The following is a 17839-nucleotide window of genomic DNA, read 5'->3' on the forward strand; positions in this document are numbered from 1 at the left end:
GGGGGGGGGCGGGGGATCATAGAGATTACTCAAGCCAAGTGGGTTATTTTACAGATGGGGAAACTAAAAACCAGAAAGATTGAATAACTTATTCACGGTAACTGAACTATTTGGCAAAGACAAGTTTCCTGGTTCTGAGACCAGAGCATTTTTAACCTCAGAGAACTGTCTTCCTAGAGAGAGTCTACTTCTCAGATTGCCCAAGTTTGCCTCCCCTTGTCATCAGTTAATGTAAAAGACACAACCACAAGAGCAAATGTACAAAGTTTAAATCAATATGCAAGTTTAGAAAGAGGTAGACAATTTAAAGAAAATACACAAGGAATATGGAAGGGTTAGGATTGTGTCTGACATTATTTGAAAGGTGTCAGGAAATCATTCTTGCCCACCAAGGTACAGATTTTGTAAAGGTTCAACAACCAGAACATATATAAAGCTTCTGCAGATTAGCCCCTAGTTCAAGGTCAATAAATGAGCAATAAAAACTGCAATAATCTTTATCATTTTTCAATGGATTTAATTACAAGATGGAAAAAGAGTGTCACAGACTAATAGCAGAATAGTCCTGCCTGAAGCCCAATTCAATATCGATTTGAAAATTAAGACTTATAATTCTTAATTAAGACTTGAAGATACTTTCAGAAGAAACAGGCAACAAATTAATTTGTCTGTCTTGTGGGGTGTTGAAGGAGTGCCCTCTCTGACACTGGGTTAAAGCTACTCATTGGAACAGATCTCATTGTTGGAACATGAAAAGGCAAAACAGTCGGCAAGGCTTGGAACTCACATGTCTCAAAAGGTTATCGAGGGGCTGGGATTGTGGCTCAGCAGTAGAGTGCTCGCCTAGCAAGGTGGGACCCGGGTTCAATCCTCATCACCACATAAAAAAATAAAGGCATTGTGTTGTGTCCATCTACACCTAAAAAAATAAAAACAAATAAAGGTTATCAGAACTGTTCTGATACCAAAACTTCACTGTGTACCTTTTATAATTGGAGTGAATTATATGAGGGAGTACTACTGGGTTTGAGAGAGAGAAAAGATTGCAACCTGCCAAGGTCAGTACAATCGCCCCAGGAAAATACAGCTGCACAGGCCTCCACGATTTCTGCCAGTTCTGGGCCCTGATAACTCTGATCTACACCAGAGTTATCCTATTGTCCTCAGTGAAGGGTTCAATGGCCAGATCCAGGATTTGACATTAAATAGCTAATTCACTTATAATTAAACTAAAAAAAAATCAAGTTCCTAGATAGTCTCATCTAGTTTTTACCTCTAGCTAACTAATCAATCATGGACTTTTAAACCTGAGGATAAAGTCAGTTTTAAGATTCTAATGGAGGGCTGGGGTTGTGGTTCAGTGGTAGAGTGCTTACCTAGCACAGGCAAGGCCCTGGGTTCAATCCTCAGCACCACATAAAAATAAACAAACATATTGTGTCCAACTACGACTAAAAAATAAATATATAAAAAAACATTGTAATGGAGATCTGTTTATAAATATTTGAGACAAATTTTTTGAATAATCAATGTAATTTGAAAGATCACAATATTTTATCAGAACATTTATTTATTGATTTTCTCTCTAATAACCTTTCTCCAAACGTAAAAGCAACATGCATGAACTATGGTGTTATATTCCTGAACGGTACTGTGGTAAGCAGAACTAGTATTGTTAAGATCTTAAAAAAAAAAAAAAAAAAAAAAAAACACACACAACCCAGACTTGAGGGGAAATGCATGCTATAAAAGTATTCTGTGTTGGGCTGGGGAGATAGCTCAGTTGAGAGTGTTTGCCTTCCATGTACAAGGCCCTGGGTTCAATCCCCAGTACCCACCCCCCCAAAAAAAGTATTCTGTGTTTTTAACTCAGTAAATAAAAGTAAAAGGCATCTGCTCTTAAAACAAATCAGTTTTGTTGGCATTCAATACTAGTTTCAGTAGGTCATCCTTTTCCTGATTACCTTTATCAATTATTCAGGGAAAATTGCTGAGGTGGTCTCTCATGTTAGCATCATGTTATCAGACAATAATTCAACTGCTTTTGAATCAGTTCTTTCTGCTTTGAAATTCACTGTTCCATTTACTATGTTGCCCTCTGTTTCTTGCAAGTGTCAGCAAAGGCTTTTGTAACACCCAACCCTTTTTTTTTTTTTTTAACAAGGTATCTCAATATTTAAGAATTACTGAAGTATTGGAAGGGAGAAGAGGAAGTACTGGTCTGGAAGACTTAAACAGAGAGGGTGGAGCAAAAACCCACGCTCTCCACCAACCACACCTCTGAACTGAACAACACTTCCATGAGGGAACAGAACTAAGTCACGCACATGCATAACTCAACCACAGTTGTGCTTTGCTTTTTTAAATCCCAAAGCCCATAGTTCGTCTCCTACTCCAGGTTTCTGCTAATTCAAAAATAGGTCCAAGAGAGTGCAAGATATATATATATTTTTTTATTCTCAATTTTATTAGTGGTCAAAGTCATTTGGAAAGAAAAAGAAGCCTCCGAGGGCTCTTCCCTACCAGCTCCACAGCCCTACCCGCTGCATATAAACAGCCCCGTGTGACAGCCAACCCACTCTTCCACCCAGCAGTGGGGTGAGAAGTTGGTTCTGGGAGAAGAGAGGCCTGTTGGGGCCTGTGGGAGGCTGAACACACCTGCCAGTTCTCCGATTAGAACCTGAAAGCTGGGTGAGCCCCACAGTGCCCTGGGGGAGGCCAGCAGAAGGGTTCTGAAGGCTGGGCTACCTTGCCATTAACACCCCCACTCCAGCCTTTTGATGGTTGGGCTCTCCTCAGTGTTTCAACAAATACCTGCTCTTGCCTTGGGGAAGAACAAAGAGGAGATGGAGAGACAAGAGAGAAAGTAAGGCAGCGCCTCTGGGAGAGTGCAGCAGAACTTCTCTTCATTATTAGAAAGTTAAAGACCAACAGTCTAAAACTCCTGCATCTGCTATACCCACAGTAGCTGGAAAAAGAAATAACCCCTAGCGTTTTGGATGTGATTCCATCTTTTTCATTTTGTTTCACCAGAAAGTATTGATTTCAACATCCAATTACGCTTACAGTTCAGCTTGGAGACAACTATTCAAGATTCAGAGCAAGGGGCTATTAGTTACTGTCTATTGGGTCCAAAGTATGTACCCTAAAGATGGGAGCAAATAATGTTCAATCATCTTTAAAGTAACCTTTCTTGAATTGAAGAGATAATGCTGTGTCTAAAGGTAAATAGGTTTCCCTTAGATTTCTACCAGCAATATCTTTCTTGTTATACTTATTGATACATTTAGAGAAAAGCATTCCATTTAAGTTGACATATTTCCCATAAAAGGATCACCCATAAAAACAACAACACACACACACACACACACATATTTGTTCCATTCTTTGATCTAATCAGGCTTTTGGTAGCCCCTGCACCAGTTCTAATGCTCATGTCTTTCACAATGGTATCTGCCACAGATATCAGATATAGTAACAACCAACAATAAAGAGGGCATTGAACGGTTACAGAATAGATTGAGCAATATATCAGGTATTTTTTTTTTGTATAGTCACCTTGATTTGGTAGAGATCAAAGTGGTTGGGTTCCCCCCCCCACCCCCGAGCAAAAACTTTCAACATGAAGATATGGGTTTTCTGAAGACCAAGTCTTTCTCAGACATTCATTCAAAATAGGAATATAGGGGGCTGGGGTTGAGACTCAGCGGTAGAGCGCTCACCTCGCACGTGCGAGACCCTGGGTTTGATCCTCAGCACCACATAAAAATAAATAAGTGAAATAAAGGTGTTGTGTCCAACCACAACTAAAAAATAAATATTTTAAAAAATAAGAATATAGGCAAGATTTGACACTTCACAAAAGAATATATTAAAATGGCCAATAAACACATAAAAAGATTTTTTTAAGATGCAAGCAATTTATTGCCAGCATTATGAGGGAGGGGAGAGGACCATGTAAGTCTTTATTCTCCTTCTCCTGAGTCTGTCAAGTTTGCAATCAGCTTTGGTTGAAGTAGTGCAGAAAAGGGGCTCTGTGTTCCTGACACAAACATTTGGCACTTTCAGTGCCTGGATATCACATTTTCCACACTGTCATCTCCAGAAGCTCTGTCCTTCTAGGTCAATTAGCTTGTCTACATCACTCTGTGTACCTAGAACTTGAATATCTACTACATTCGTCCATGTTTATTTTCAGAGCCCAGAAAACTGTGGGAGATTGGGAGTCAGAATGCCCTTGAGTATCACCTAAGTTCCATGCCAAGTTAACCTTTCTTTCTTTTTTCTTTTTTTTTTTGGACTGGGAACTGAACCTGGGGTGCTTAAACACTGAGCCATATCCCCAGCTCTTTTTATTGTTTATTTTGAGACAGACTGTCACTAAATTGCTTAGGGCCTCACTAAGTTGCTGAGGCTGACTTTAAAATTGTGATCCTCCCACCTCAGCCTCCTGAGCTACTGGGATTACAGGTATGCAACACCACACCTGGCAACTTAACCTTTCTTATTTTTTCCACATCCATGAATGAAGATAGTGTTGGTCTCTGGAGCAGTACAAGGTTAAGGGATACAAGGTTTGTTAAAGCCTTCTTTCTAGTACTTAAAAAGGTGCATGAAAGCATTGCTCATCAGAGAAATATAACTTAAAACCACAATGAGATATCACTACATTACTAGCATTCTACTACACATATAAGAAAGGCTTATGATTTTAAAAAAACTGACCATGCCAAGTGAAAGTAAGAATGTGGAGCAGTTGGAATACTCATAACTCTTGATGGGAATGCAATATGGTACAGTAACTCTGGGAAGCAGTTTGGCAGTTTCTTAAAATGTTCAACATACACCTACTATATATCATTCCCCTCTTGGGTATGTACCCAAGAGAAATGAACACACATCTGCATAAAGCCTTGTATATAATTTTCATGAGAGATAATTTGTAATAGTGAGAAAACAATCCCAACGTCAATCAATATGTGAATAAATAAACAAATTGTGGTACATCTATGTAGTGGAATAATATTTAGCAACAAAAAGGAACAGACTATTGATTTTCACTGTTCACCAATATGAATGAATATTAACTAACTGAGTGAAAGAAGTCAATCAAAGGAGTCAGGTACATACTGTATAATTCTGTTAATTCAGAAGTTCAGAAAGTTCATTAGCATTTGGTGCCTGAAAGCAGATCATTGGGTCTCTGGGGAAGAGGCTGGAGGCAGGGAGGAATTACCAAGGAGGAAAGGAAACCTTTGAGACTAGTGAAAATGTTTGTTATCTTGGCTGTGGTATGTACATATGTTAAGACGGATCAAATTGTACTCTTCAAAGGTGTGTGGTTTGATATACTCAGATTATACTTCAATACAATTGTCAGGGGGAGCAAGCATATTGAAAAATCTAACACTAAAGGTTCTTTAAATTTGGGTTCTTTTCTGGCCCCATTCGAAGAGAGCAATCTATATAACTTATGAAGCATATGGATACTAAGGAATCTGTGTTTAGACAACTGTATAATGGACCGTATGCAGCCTAGGCTAACTACAACTGAAACTGTCAGATAAAATAAAGTCAGATCTTAGTGGTAGGAAAGTTATTTATTCAGATACATGGCTTGACCTAGCATAAAATGGGTAATCGTATAGAATTGTAGGAGAGCACAGAAGCCAAGAGGATGCAATGAACTCAGCTCAAAGAAGTGAAGTCCATAGTCTTGTTATCAGGGCTAGGATGTAGTTTGGGGGACAAAACAATTGCCTAGCATTTGCCTGGGGTATTGGGTTCCATCTCCAGTACAGGAAAAAGAAAAATACTATTATCAGACTTGGTGGATCTGATCAAATTATAAGATAGCTCTATAAGTTCCATTAACGGAAGAACAAGTTTACGTATTGCCAGATGAGGCTCCTGAATTTCCTAGACTTATTAGCCGCAGACCCAGGCTTCTCAATGTTATTGTTCAAATTCTTTTGTGGCTTTCAAACTTTTTTAAAGCAATAGACTGTTTAATTAAGCAAAAGCTCATTTAAAACACCTGCCTCAATTACCACCTTAGCTGTAGATAAAAGTAGAATCTTATGATTACAGGCGTGTGCCACTGGGCCCTGCTTAAGTTTACTTTTTAAGTCATAATAAATAGGAACACGCATGTCAAGCAGGATTTGTGAATGATGGTTGGTGATGTCAACGTCAGCACCCTTTTCTTTGGTACCAGGGATTGACCCCCGGGGTGCTTAACCACTAAGCCACATCCATAGTCCTTTTATATACTTTATTTAGAGACAGGGTCTCACCAAGTTGCTCAGGGCCTCACTAAATTGCTGAGGCTGGCTTTGAACTTGTGATGCTCCTGCTTCAGCCTCCTGAACCTCTAGGATCACAGGCATATGCCACTGCGCCTGTCTAGGACCCTTTTCTATATCTTGGATTGTGCTTGGATTGTGGTCTTCAGAAATTTTAGATCACACAGACAAGCTCTTTCAAATATTTTGATGTTATTTTGTTTTTGCAGTGCTGAGGATTGCCCCCAGGATCTGGTGCATGCTAGCCAAGTGCTCTACCCCTAAGCTATATCTCCAGGCTCCAAGTGTTTTGTTTTGTTTTGTTTTTTTAAATCAGAGCCCTTTGGAAAGTGAGTGTGCTCGTCAATTAAACTGACCCAGAAGCTTGAGAGGATTCTAACAAATGTGCACTTCTAAGCTAAATTACTAATGAAATCAAAGCTGATTTCATTCCTTATGAAATTTTTACTCCATGACAGGCACGTAGAGCAGACATACCTGTGTTTTGCCTGACATTTCACAACAAAGCAATTTATGTCGTAATGGTGTTTTTACTTGACAATTCTATGTGTCCAGACATGCAAAAACCTAAAATAATACTGAGAGAAGGAAAAAAAAATCTGAGTCAGAACAGAGTCAATAACCAATGAAGTAATATAAGAAGTCTAAGTATACTGATCCAGATGGCAGAAAAGTGGTGGTGGTCAGGATCTTTGAAGTGGCCCCTAAAATATCTATGGCTTTGTATAATCTCCTCCCTTTTGAGTGTGGGAAGAACTTTTAAATTACTTTTAGCTAATAGAATATGGCAAAGGTGATGAGCTGTCACTTTGATAATTATGATGTATGAGATGGTAAAGGTACAGATGTAATTAAGGTCCCTGATTAGTTGGCTTTAAATTAATCAAAAGGCAGATTATTATTGGTGAGCCAACCTTAACCAAATAAACCCTTTAAAAAAGGATCTCAAGAAATCCGAGAGCTGGGGATATAGCTCAGTTGGTAGAGTGCTTGCCTCACATGCACAAGGCCTTGGGTTCAATCCCCAGCACCACCAAAAAAAAAATTGGGCTGGAGTCCTGGTTCAGGGGTGGAGTGCTCTCCTACCATGTGTGAGGCACTGGGTTCAATCCTCAGTACCACATAAAAACAAAATAAAGATATTGTGTCCATCTATAACTAAAAAATAAATAAGTAAAAAGAAATCCGAGACTCTTTGTATACATGTATGAATATGTAACAACAAATCCCACCATTATGGATAACCATAACACATCAATAAAAATATAGAAGAAAAGAAATCTGAGACTCTCTTGCCCTTCTTGAAGACACACACCACAAAGAGTTGTACAGATGCAAGCAATGAACACTGCAAACAATTATGTGAGCTTGGGAGAGGGCACTGGGCCTCTGTTAACACCTGGTATATACCCCAAAACAGAGGATCCAGAGCTCAGACCATTAGTGAAGGACCCAACTAAGCCATGCTCACTTTCTTGACCTACCAAAATTGTGTGATAATAAATGTGTGTTGCTTTCAGCTGCTAACTTTGTGACAGTTTGTTATTCAGCAACAAAAAACTAAACAGATGCTTTATTCCCAGGCAAATGAACACTGTGAGTAGTTCAGTGCTATCAGTCAGTGTTAAAATTTCTTTAAGCTCATAATTATAGCCAAAAGCCATCTCTGAAATTTGGGTCAACTAGAGGAAAGAACAATATTATGAACTATTCAACATTATCCACTAAGAACCCGAGCTTGTAAACCATTTGCTGAAACTCTCTGCAGATATTAGTTGAAGTGGCAATATAAAATGATTAAAAAGTTGATTTATACTATATTAGCATGTATTTTTATCATTTTAACTTTTAAAACTATAAGCTTAAATACTAATAAATTTCAAAGGTAATAAATATAACTTTACAGTGTGTGTTGGGGGAGGGAAGAGGGTCAGGCAGACATCACCTTGATCAGTTGATCAAAATTAACATCCCCAGTAGTGGAAAAAAATTGAAATCCTTTGTCAATGAAAAAGATGAAATGAGAGGAACACATTACCACCTCTGCTTTCTTCCTGCCAAAGATGTAAAACTGAATATAATCATGAAGAAACATCAGACAATTTCAAATCAAAGGACATTCTGCAAAATAACTCACCTGTAATCTCTTGAACACTTCTACGTTATCCAAGGCAAGGGAAAACTTAAAAACTGTTCCATAATTGAAGGAAACTGAAAAGACATAGCCAGATCCTTTTGCGGTAAAAGACAATGCTGGGACGGTTGGCAGAACTTGAGTGGGGGCTGAGGCTTGTAGCAATACATTAATGTTACTTTTTTGGATTCTGATGGCTATGTTGAGCTGTTGAGGAGAAGAATGTCCTTGTTTGGAAGAATTACACACTGAAGATAGAATATCATACTGGGAATTTTTAGTTTAAAATGATGAGGGAAAAGATGCTATTGCAATCTTTCTGGAAGTTTGAGGTTGTTTTAAAATAAGAAGTAAACAGGGCAAGCACGGGGTGCATACCTATGATCCCAGGAATTCTGGAGACCAAGGCAGGAGTATTGCAAGTTTGAGGCCATCCTCAGCAATTTAGCAACTTAGACCCTGTCTCAAAATAAAAACAAAAAGATCTTGGAATGTGGGTCAGTAAGTGCCTCTGGGTTCAATCCCCAGTAAGAATAAAAAAAGAAAAAAGAAATCAAATAAAAACTAATATTTGGACTTTTAAAAAAATTTTGTATTTGGGTAAACCCAGAAGTAATTCCCATGAAGCACTGTTATAAAAATATATTTTTCTTTTTCTCATAATATATGGCAGTGGTAGGAAAATTATTTACATGGCAACTGCACAATTTTTCTATTCATTTTAAAAACTAAAATTTATCATTTTTTAATTTGTGGTTTCACTAATCATTTTTTCTTTTGTAATTAATTGTGATTTGCACAGACTCTGAAAAGTACATAGAAGATATTGACTAGAATAAGTACAAATGTCTCTTTATTTTATTTTTTTTACAAATGTCTCTTTTTATACATTCATCTGTTCATTAATTCTACATTTCTCCCTAAAAATTAGTTTGAATTTTTCCTCATGTATCATTGAGTGCTATTGATTATTCAGGAAAAACTAATTACTGTATTCTACAAGTCATAATGGCTAACAGCAAATCCATCTTAGATGTACAAATGTTATTTAATATTTATTAGATATACAAATATCATTTATTTTCATTGTTACTAGATTCCAAAAAGTATTTTCTTCATACATATATCAATAACTCTAGACAAATTACATATTTATAAATATTTATGTCTTTTGAAGAAAAGATATTTCCCATTAAACTTTTGGACATGAATCTTTTCATTACTTGCTATTCTCATGAAACTTCTACATTAGAATAATTAGCCCCTGATTAACAGATGAAGGGAAAGGACTAAGGGCATAGCTGTCACTCAAGGAGCAGGCTTTGTTCTCTCTCCTGGGACAGCAGCTGTAATCTTTGACACTTTGATCACTGACCCTACAGAAACTCTGATCTTTGTCAGTGCAAGTCACCTTTTTGTACTAGCACTTCTCCTTGCATAGTAGACTCATGCAAGATTACCGGCTATCAGGGCTATCATTCAGGGTTTAAGTTTTTTTTTTTTTTCCCCTGTAAGTTAAGAGTGACAGCTAAAAACAATCTCTCATAGTCCAGCTAAGAAAAAAATATATATATATGAAGAGCCCTTTCAGATTGTATTCTAGGAACCTTAGGAAAACAGCAAGCTAAATGCTGAAAATATCGATTTAAGGAACAACCGCCTAATAGACAAAACTGACCCAAACACACACACAATGTCCACACAGGGAATAATTAGTTAATATATGTCAACATTAAAATTACATATTAACAAAGGTAAAGCGCTATTTAACTTCAATGTGTAATCAAAAGAGTTCAGGTTTTAAAACCAGGTTTTAAAATCAGGTGGACATGGGGTACAATGGTGCAGACCTATAATCCCAGAAAATTGGAGGCTGAGGCAGGATGATTCCAAGTTCAAAGCCGGCTTCAGCGACTTAGTGAGGGTCTAACCAACTAAGTGAGACCCTGTCTCAAAATAAAGAGGGCTGAGGATGTGGCTCTGTGGGTACCCCCCAGGTTCAAAAACCAGTACAAAAGAAACAAAACAAAACCACAAATAAAATGAGATGGACCTAGGCTCAACTCCAGCTTTGTGTACCAATTGTGTAAATTGATGGGTAATTCAACCTCTCAATGCCTTACTATCCTTGTCTGTAAACTGCCAATAATAATATTTATTCTGCAGGGCGTTATGACAATTAAATAGAATGCAGGGAAAGTGTCCAACACAAGAGAGATGGAATGTAGTAGTAACTTAGGGACAAAATAGTAACTATCCTTAACATCATGAGACTTTTGAGTGACAGTACCAAAAGGAAAGCCACATTATATTTCTTAAAAATTGAGATATTTTATTAAAATAATAAATGTACATGATTTAAAAATTTAAATAATACTAAAAACTTTAAAGAAATTTTGTAACAGTTAGCCCATCTCTATTTCTCTGCCTCACTTCCTGGAGGCAATAAATTTCTGCTTCTTTAGCAACTTCCTCTAGTATAGATTCATCTTCCCAATTTTGGGTTAGATCACTCAATTATTAGTATATATTACAGAATATCACAATATTGTGACCATGATTATAGTTTCTTTTTTTTTTGCCCCCTGAAGTTAATGATGATTTCTTTAAAAAACTTTTTTTAATTTATTGTTCTATACAATTATCACTGATTTTTCCCAATACCCTCAAAGAGCTTTTAAGTATAATTTTCTGCATAACCATCAGACTGGATACTTAATCATTTTTTTCCCTAGAGATGTGCCTCTTATGTAGAATATTGCTCCTGGGCCTGTTGTTCAGGTAAGAGCTCCTTTTAGGTAGATCTGAAAAGATTAAATCGCATATATTCTAAAATGATATATCATTAGTGAAGAAAATTTCCACTTTCTCAAGATGATCCTAAGAGGTTCCCCCTTTGAAAGCATATTCAGAAATTATTCTCTTATTTCAAATGCTTTATGGTAAAGCAGAGTTGGGCAAAAACTAGGCTCAAATAAAATTATATTTCTTTTAAATCACATTACTGACTTTCCTTATGTTCCTTCCCCTAGACATTGAAATAGACATTGATAGCCACTTCTCTACTGAAATGTTATGGCAGTATCTTGTCCCTCTCTTTTTTGGGACCATTTAGACATTTTTTCTAGTTTAGTATTAACTTCTCTGTTTTCCAACCCCCCTCCTCTCTCTCTCTCTCTCTCTCTCACACACACACACACACACACAGCCCTTTAACAGATGGTTTTGAAGTATGACATGTAAAGGGATAATCTTCAACACTCATAGTTTTGGTACTTTTAGAGGGGAATGTCTCTTTTCTTTTGTTTTCAAACATTGAATTCTTTTTCCTTCTTCGTATTCCCAGTTAACTACTCCAACTCTGAAGCGTGCTCAATTTGGGAAAGAAACAATCTTTGTAGCTCAGGCCCTTCTCTTCTTTTCCTGTCTGGAATTTTCCTGCTTGCCCAGCCATTTGTTTATGATTATTCTGACTACGTTTCAAAGAGTAAAGGTTGCCCTCCCCATCACCCTGGAGATGAATGGGGAGATCATAGACCGTCTAGTCCTAACCAGGTAGGTTAATCCATTAAATATTGCAATTCAATGACAAGCCCATTTAGCGCTCGATGTGTGATAGCCCCTAACCTAGTCTTTCTCAATGATGGAGTTATTTGAATGTCATTTTTCTTATTCCTTTCTTTACTTAGATTCACTGCTCAGGAGGGAGAGAAGGGTACTAAACTTTGGACTCCCTCAAGACTTCAACAGTAGCCAATGAATGTGATTCTCTTCTTTATCTGGGACATCAATATAAGGTGCCTACAGAAGGATGATCTCACCAGTGCTGCCTAAGCCATGTTGTCACCAGAAGGCAGGAGTCAATTCCTGTGGCTGGATCTGGTGAGAAGGTGGCATTGCCAAGAGAGATCGTGTGGAATGAGAAGACCAGGCCCCTAAAGATACAGCTTGGAGGAGCATCATCATTTGAGGAAACACGCCAAAAAGAAAGTATAACAAAGACAACTGAAAAATAATTATGAGAGAGATGGGGGGGGGAATATGAATCAGAAGAGAATGAAAACATTTTGAGATGTAAGGACCACAATGTTCATTTCTCAAAATTCTCATTTCATACAAAGGAAGGATTTGACTACAAGAGTATAAATTAGGACACCGTGCCTTAAATTTGAGAAAGATACATTCTCCTTTTACAAGAAAAATAATTATCCAAGACCCCTCTCCCCCAGTGTTGAGTAAAATTATTATTCTGATGTTTCTTAAGTATGTGAAAGCATAAAACTAGTTTTGACCTCCTAATGTTGATGGCTGTTACGTAATTATAAATACTAAACAAATTCAGAAGGTAAGTACAAGTGAAATTATCAAGTATTAGTCACATTAAATAACTTTCTGTTATGGATGTTTTCTCCTCAAGAAACCAAATTATTGATCCCAAAATGAATATAGTCGAAATTGCCAGTAGTCAATTGGGTTTTAACCTAAAGGTTCCACTGTTTTCTATGGGTGACTAAGTTTTCCTGCCACTCTTCTCTACTTGAATACTTGTAAAACTTTTGTTCAATGTGCCCTAAATATATTTGAACTTTACACTGCATAACTTTATTATTAAATATTATATTGGCATCTGTTCTTTTACCATTTATTAGTCAATATCATTGAAAATAGCATGGCTTGTTACTAACTAGATCAAGTTTGGGCAGTGTAATAATGTGGCATGATTCAGATAGCAGGTGGTTATGCAGACAGTTCATTATGTTAGGACTTGTGAACCAAATAGCATTATTATTGTAATGAAAATTTCAGGTTAAAATTTTTGGTAGTGAATTGGCAAACTGAGTCCATATATCTCAACTGCAGAAACAATTTCCAAGGCTCTCCTTCCTCATATCTGTTATTCAGAGAATAGAACAGCTGCTGTGAAATGATCAAGTACAAAGATAATTTATTGGACCATACTCTTTGGAACTGGAATTTTCAAGGCAAGCAGAGGTGGTCTCTTGGAATGCTTTTCCTTCCATCAGGGTGTGAAAGGGAGACTCTCCTGGTTTGCAACCACCAAGGAAAAGCCTCCCCAACCACTCTACTTTGCTCTCTTTTAATTTCTCTTTGACTTCCTCTCAGGTCTTTTAAACAAGGGTCTCAAGCTAGAAAGCTGCCTGAATTCTAGCAAAATTTATACAGTTCAATGGGGTAAGGAATTGTATCTCAGCTAAGAATGCTTTCTGCTGCAAGTGTCCAAAAGATCAATGGTGATTTAATCCAAAATGGTCTGGTTTCCCATATAAGAAGTTTGGAGATGCACAGTTTTAAGACTCTGTTTAGCTGCTCAGTAATGTTAGGTTCTTCATCTGGTGGTTCTGCTCTTCTTAGAATGTTGGCCTTTTATCTTTGCTTCATAGTTGCAAGATGATTATCACAGTGTTAAAAAATCAGGTCCACTTCCATCAAGGACAAAGGAAAGAGAGTAGTACCAATCATGTCTTTTTTAAATTAAAAGTAAATGCCTTCTTGGATCCATTCCCCCCTCTCTGTCCTCACCTAAGCGCTTGCGCTCGCTCTCTCTCTCTCTCTCTCTCTCTCTCTCTCTCTCTCTATATATATATATATATATATATATATAGATAGATAGATATAGTTAACTTAAATGTGGCACAAATACTTGGGCTGTTGGTGCAGGAGTGGAGGGGCTGGGATGTTAGGAAAGGTTTCTTGGATTAAGTAATGTTTAAGGTGAGATGGAAGAGATAAGTAAGAATTAGCCAAACTGAGGGCACTGGGATAAGGGTGGGGGTGAAAACAGACAAGCTTTTTTTTTGTTGTTGTTTTTCATTGTAGGTAGCAGAAAGTGTGAGGGTGAAGAAACCAAAGAAAGAAAGTAGGGCAGTTTCAAGCAGCCTAGTAGACAAAGTTCTGGACATGGGGTTAGGAGTTGTGCTCTGGACTTAGTTCTGCCCCTTGTGAGACACTTAGATGATGGGAACTTCACTTAGAGGCACAAGGACTCTGCTGAAATGTGTTTCCTGATTTATTGTGTTACTAAGCCTCCCAGTTTGTGCACAACAGCCATAGTCAGCCCATATTCTCCTGTATCATGTGTCCTAGCATTTTGGTGTTTTGCAGTCAGGATTATGGTTTAAAACCACTGTTTAGCATATGAAGAGGTACCTCAGGGCTCTGAAACCTAAAGACCTTTTTTCCCCTTCTGGTAGAACTGTATTCTTTATTTTAAGGGGTCAAATTAAGTAAACATCTCTGTGTCTTTTTAACCTAAACATTTGTTTATGACTAAAGTAATACTACAACTAGCAGGAATTTGAAAAGTCCAACACTTCTTAAAAGATTCCCATTGGTTCAGAATTTACCTCTTCTTGTATTTGCTTGCTTTTCGGATAATTAACTCTTCTCTTTGGTTGGAGCTATTTAGTACAAGATTCCTCTGTAGTTATTCCAAGTAGAAGGTTATAAATTTTTTTAAAATTTATACTGCATATACTTGAAAGTGTCATTTGGCCCATTGACAGGCTGTGCCAGCATAATTTTGTTTTAGTTGGGAATTAGGTGAACAGTAGTTGGACCAACAGTGAATCATAAAACCTGCTAATTAGAGCTGGAAAATGTTTTTTTTGGTGGTGTCCTCACTCCTATGTCATGTCTTGATAAATTCTGATCTGATTATTTGGACTCAGTAACAGGGATAGTGTTGCCCTTGTTATCACTTGATGCAAATATACTCATTGGAAAAAGTAAGAATTCCCACTGTTTAAATTCGTCTCCTGGTGGGTGTTTTATCCACTCAAAGATTCAAAGAGAGCTTATGTATTTGTCAATAAAATGTGCACATCTCAAAAGCAGCCATTGCTTTCTAACAGTTCTTCCTAGTTTTATTTTCTGAATCTTTTCTATAGACCACAATAAAAATCCAAACTAACACCTATTTTTCTTGAAAAAACTTTTATTTAATAGTTTAAGCTTAGCTCTATGTGGTAAGCAATAAAGGGAAAAATATTTGAAAGAATGGATCATCTTTCAGGGGTGACAGCTGGTGTTTCAGCACCTGCCTTTACACCTGGGAGGCAGCGATCAGGTTAAATCTCCATTGTTTTGTTTAATGGGCAAGATTTCATACATAAGCGGGTCTTGCTTTTGTCTTTCACTTCATCTATACAATAAGCCAGCAAGACCTTTTCCATTGGAAGTGAGATAAGTTGAAAATTTGATCACAATTTTATAATGTTGGTATGCATTGAGAAGTGATGAAAAATGCATTCACCTAGACTTAGGAAAGATTTATTATTTGTCCATTGTTTTAAGAAAAACAAAGGGGTCTGTCTCTTAGGCATTTAGAATCTGTTCTCAATGCTTTTAGGTAATCACTCTAGTTCCTAACTGGGATATCTTCTTCTTTTATGGGTGAACAAATTGTACCCCCCACCACCTTTTTGTACTTAGCTCTGTGATATTGCAGCAGAAAAATTCAAGTGTGACTTAACAGCTTTGAAATGCCTAAAATGAAATTTTTCATAATAGAAGTAACATTAAACTTTACTGGATTAATTAAATGGAATCTAGTTGTAGAAGTCAAAGTAATGACCTTAAATTCATGTAACTTATTCCTCCATATATGCTCTTATGTTGACTATATATTTGATACATAGCCTTGTCAGGTGCAACATAGATTGGTAAAATGTCTTTTCCCATCTGTTGTCTCAATTATTGTTTCCACAAAGATTTTGCTCATGTTTAGTCTACAATATTCACTAGGTATGAAATCAGGGTGCTCTGCTTACAGTTTCATCCAAACTCATTTCATTTTTCTTCAACTTTTATCCCTTCACTGAGCCTTAAATGTTGCCATTCCTTAAGATTCAGTTTTTTATCTTCTATTATTATTATTACAATCTTTTCTTTCTTCCTTCCTTTCTTCCTTTTTTTTTTTTTTTAAAAGAATTTGACTCTTCTGATTAACAGAAGAGTTCACTCTCTTTCATTTTTTTTTAAACTTTATCTTATGTATTTGTATGTGGTGCTGAGGAGGATCTATCCTAGGGCGAGTGCTCTACTGCTGAGCCACAACCCCAGCCCCAGGCAAGCTTTTTTACTTGCTTATTACTTGCAGGGTCTCCTTCAATTGTCACTTTCACAAATAACTCCTAAATGCACACATTTCCAGTTCTAACCTCTGTCCTGATAACTTGCCTTTAGCATCTAATTCTTTGTTGGCCACGTTTTGAGACAGATTGCCTGTAGGAAGCTCTTACTATATTTCTAATAAATGTACTTTTTTGCTGTATGCAGGTGTTGCTGGGACTCAAACCTTTGTCTTTGTGCACATCACTGAGCTATATCCCCAACCCAATTTCTCTCTAATCAAGGACACGAAAGAATGTCTTGCTCAAAGACAGGTTTGTGTGTAAGAGATGTTTGCGCATTGAGGCAAATCAGATTTCCATTTTCCATTACATGAGCGGATTATTTCTATACATTAAACTTGGTCTTCAACTTTTAGTGCCTAGCTTTAAAGAAACCCTTATCTGATTGTGCTTTACGCTTTTCAATCTTCCAAATATTTCATAACATCTTGAATTTCAATAGGATATTTCTACAGACATTAAATTTATAAAATTGTAAAAATTATGTAAATTTTAAATGTTTCCTTGATCTATTCGCCATTACCCTCTAATAACTGCTCCGGAATGATGAGTTAGCAAACCGTGATGAGTTCCACACAAGTTCCTAAAGGCTGGTGCTAAAGTTGGACTTTCAACACAAGGGAGTATTTACCAAGTCAAACCCCATTGATTTTTGTGTTAAGACAAAAAAATTTAAATTAAGATCCCAGAATATTTGGTAAATTCTAGCTGGATTTGGAGATTCTGGTTATTCTAAGAAACTAGAATTAAACCGCTCAGGAATGAAGGGAATAGTCCAAATTATCTTTTTCCTTCCCGTAAACTCATTAAATCCTGGGCGAACTGGTCGATGGCCCTGAAGCCAGCTCCGGAGGACACTTCCTCATTCCTTTACCCTGAGCTCCCTGGGAAGCCGTGGCTTTCGGGGCGAAAGGGGTACCTAAGTATCCCGCTAAGCGAACAGCGGGGCTAGTAAATATAAACCGTGGTCTGGTTTGCTTTTTAATCGGGAAGCAGACACGGGTAATATCAAACCACGGGGAAGTTAACCACTTTGGAAACACCGTAGCCGCAGTCGGCTAGACACCGTCCCTGGCGACTCGGGCCACCCGCCTTCCGGGCCCAGCGCGCCTCATGGGGACTGGGGGCCGGAAGGGCGCGGCCGGGGGCAAAGAGGGCGGGGACCGGGGGCGTGTCCCCGGGGAGGCGGAGACAACATGGCTGCCCCGAGCGCTTGGAGGACCTAAGAGGCGGCGGCCAGGGCCACG

General features: G+C 37.6%; 1 protein-coding gene across 1 annotated transcript in view; it reads left to right on the plus strand.

Annotated features, from left to right (window-relative positions):
• Nucleotides 1–17839, plus strand: part of Mbd2 (methyl-CpG binding domain protein 2) — a 105569-nt gene that overhangs the window by 15776 nt on the left and 71954 nt on the right. Inside the window, exon 2 of the mRNA XM_015482369.2 lies at nt 17641–17777. Coding sequence (XP_015337855.2) covers nt 17641–17777 — 137 coding nt within the window. The remainder of the gene's footprint in view (nt 1–17640; nt 17778–17839) is intronic.

Source organism: Marmota marmota, unplaced genomic scaffold (assembly GCF_001458135.2).
Source record: "Marmota marmota marmota unplaced genomic scaffold, marMar, whole genome shotgun sequence".
In the NCBI taxonomy this organism is placed as follows: Eukaryota; Metazoa; Chordata; class Mammalia; order Rodentia; family Sciuridae; genus Marmota; species Marmota marmota.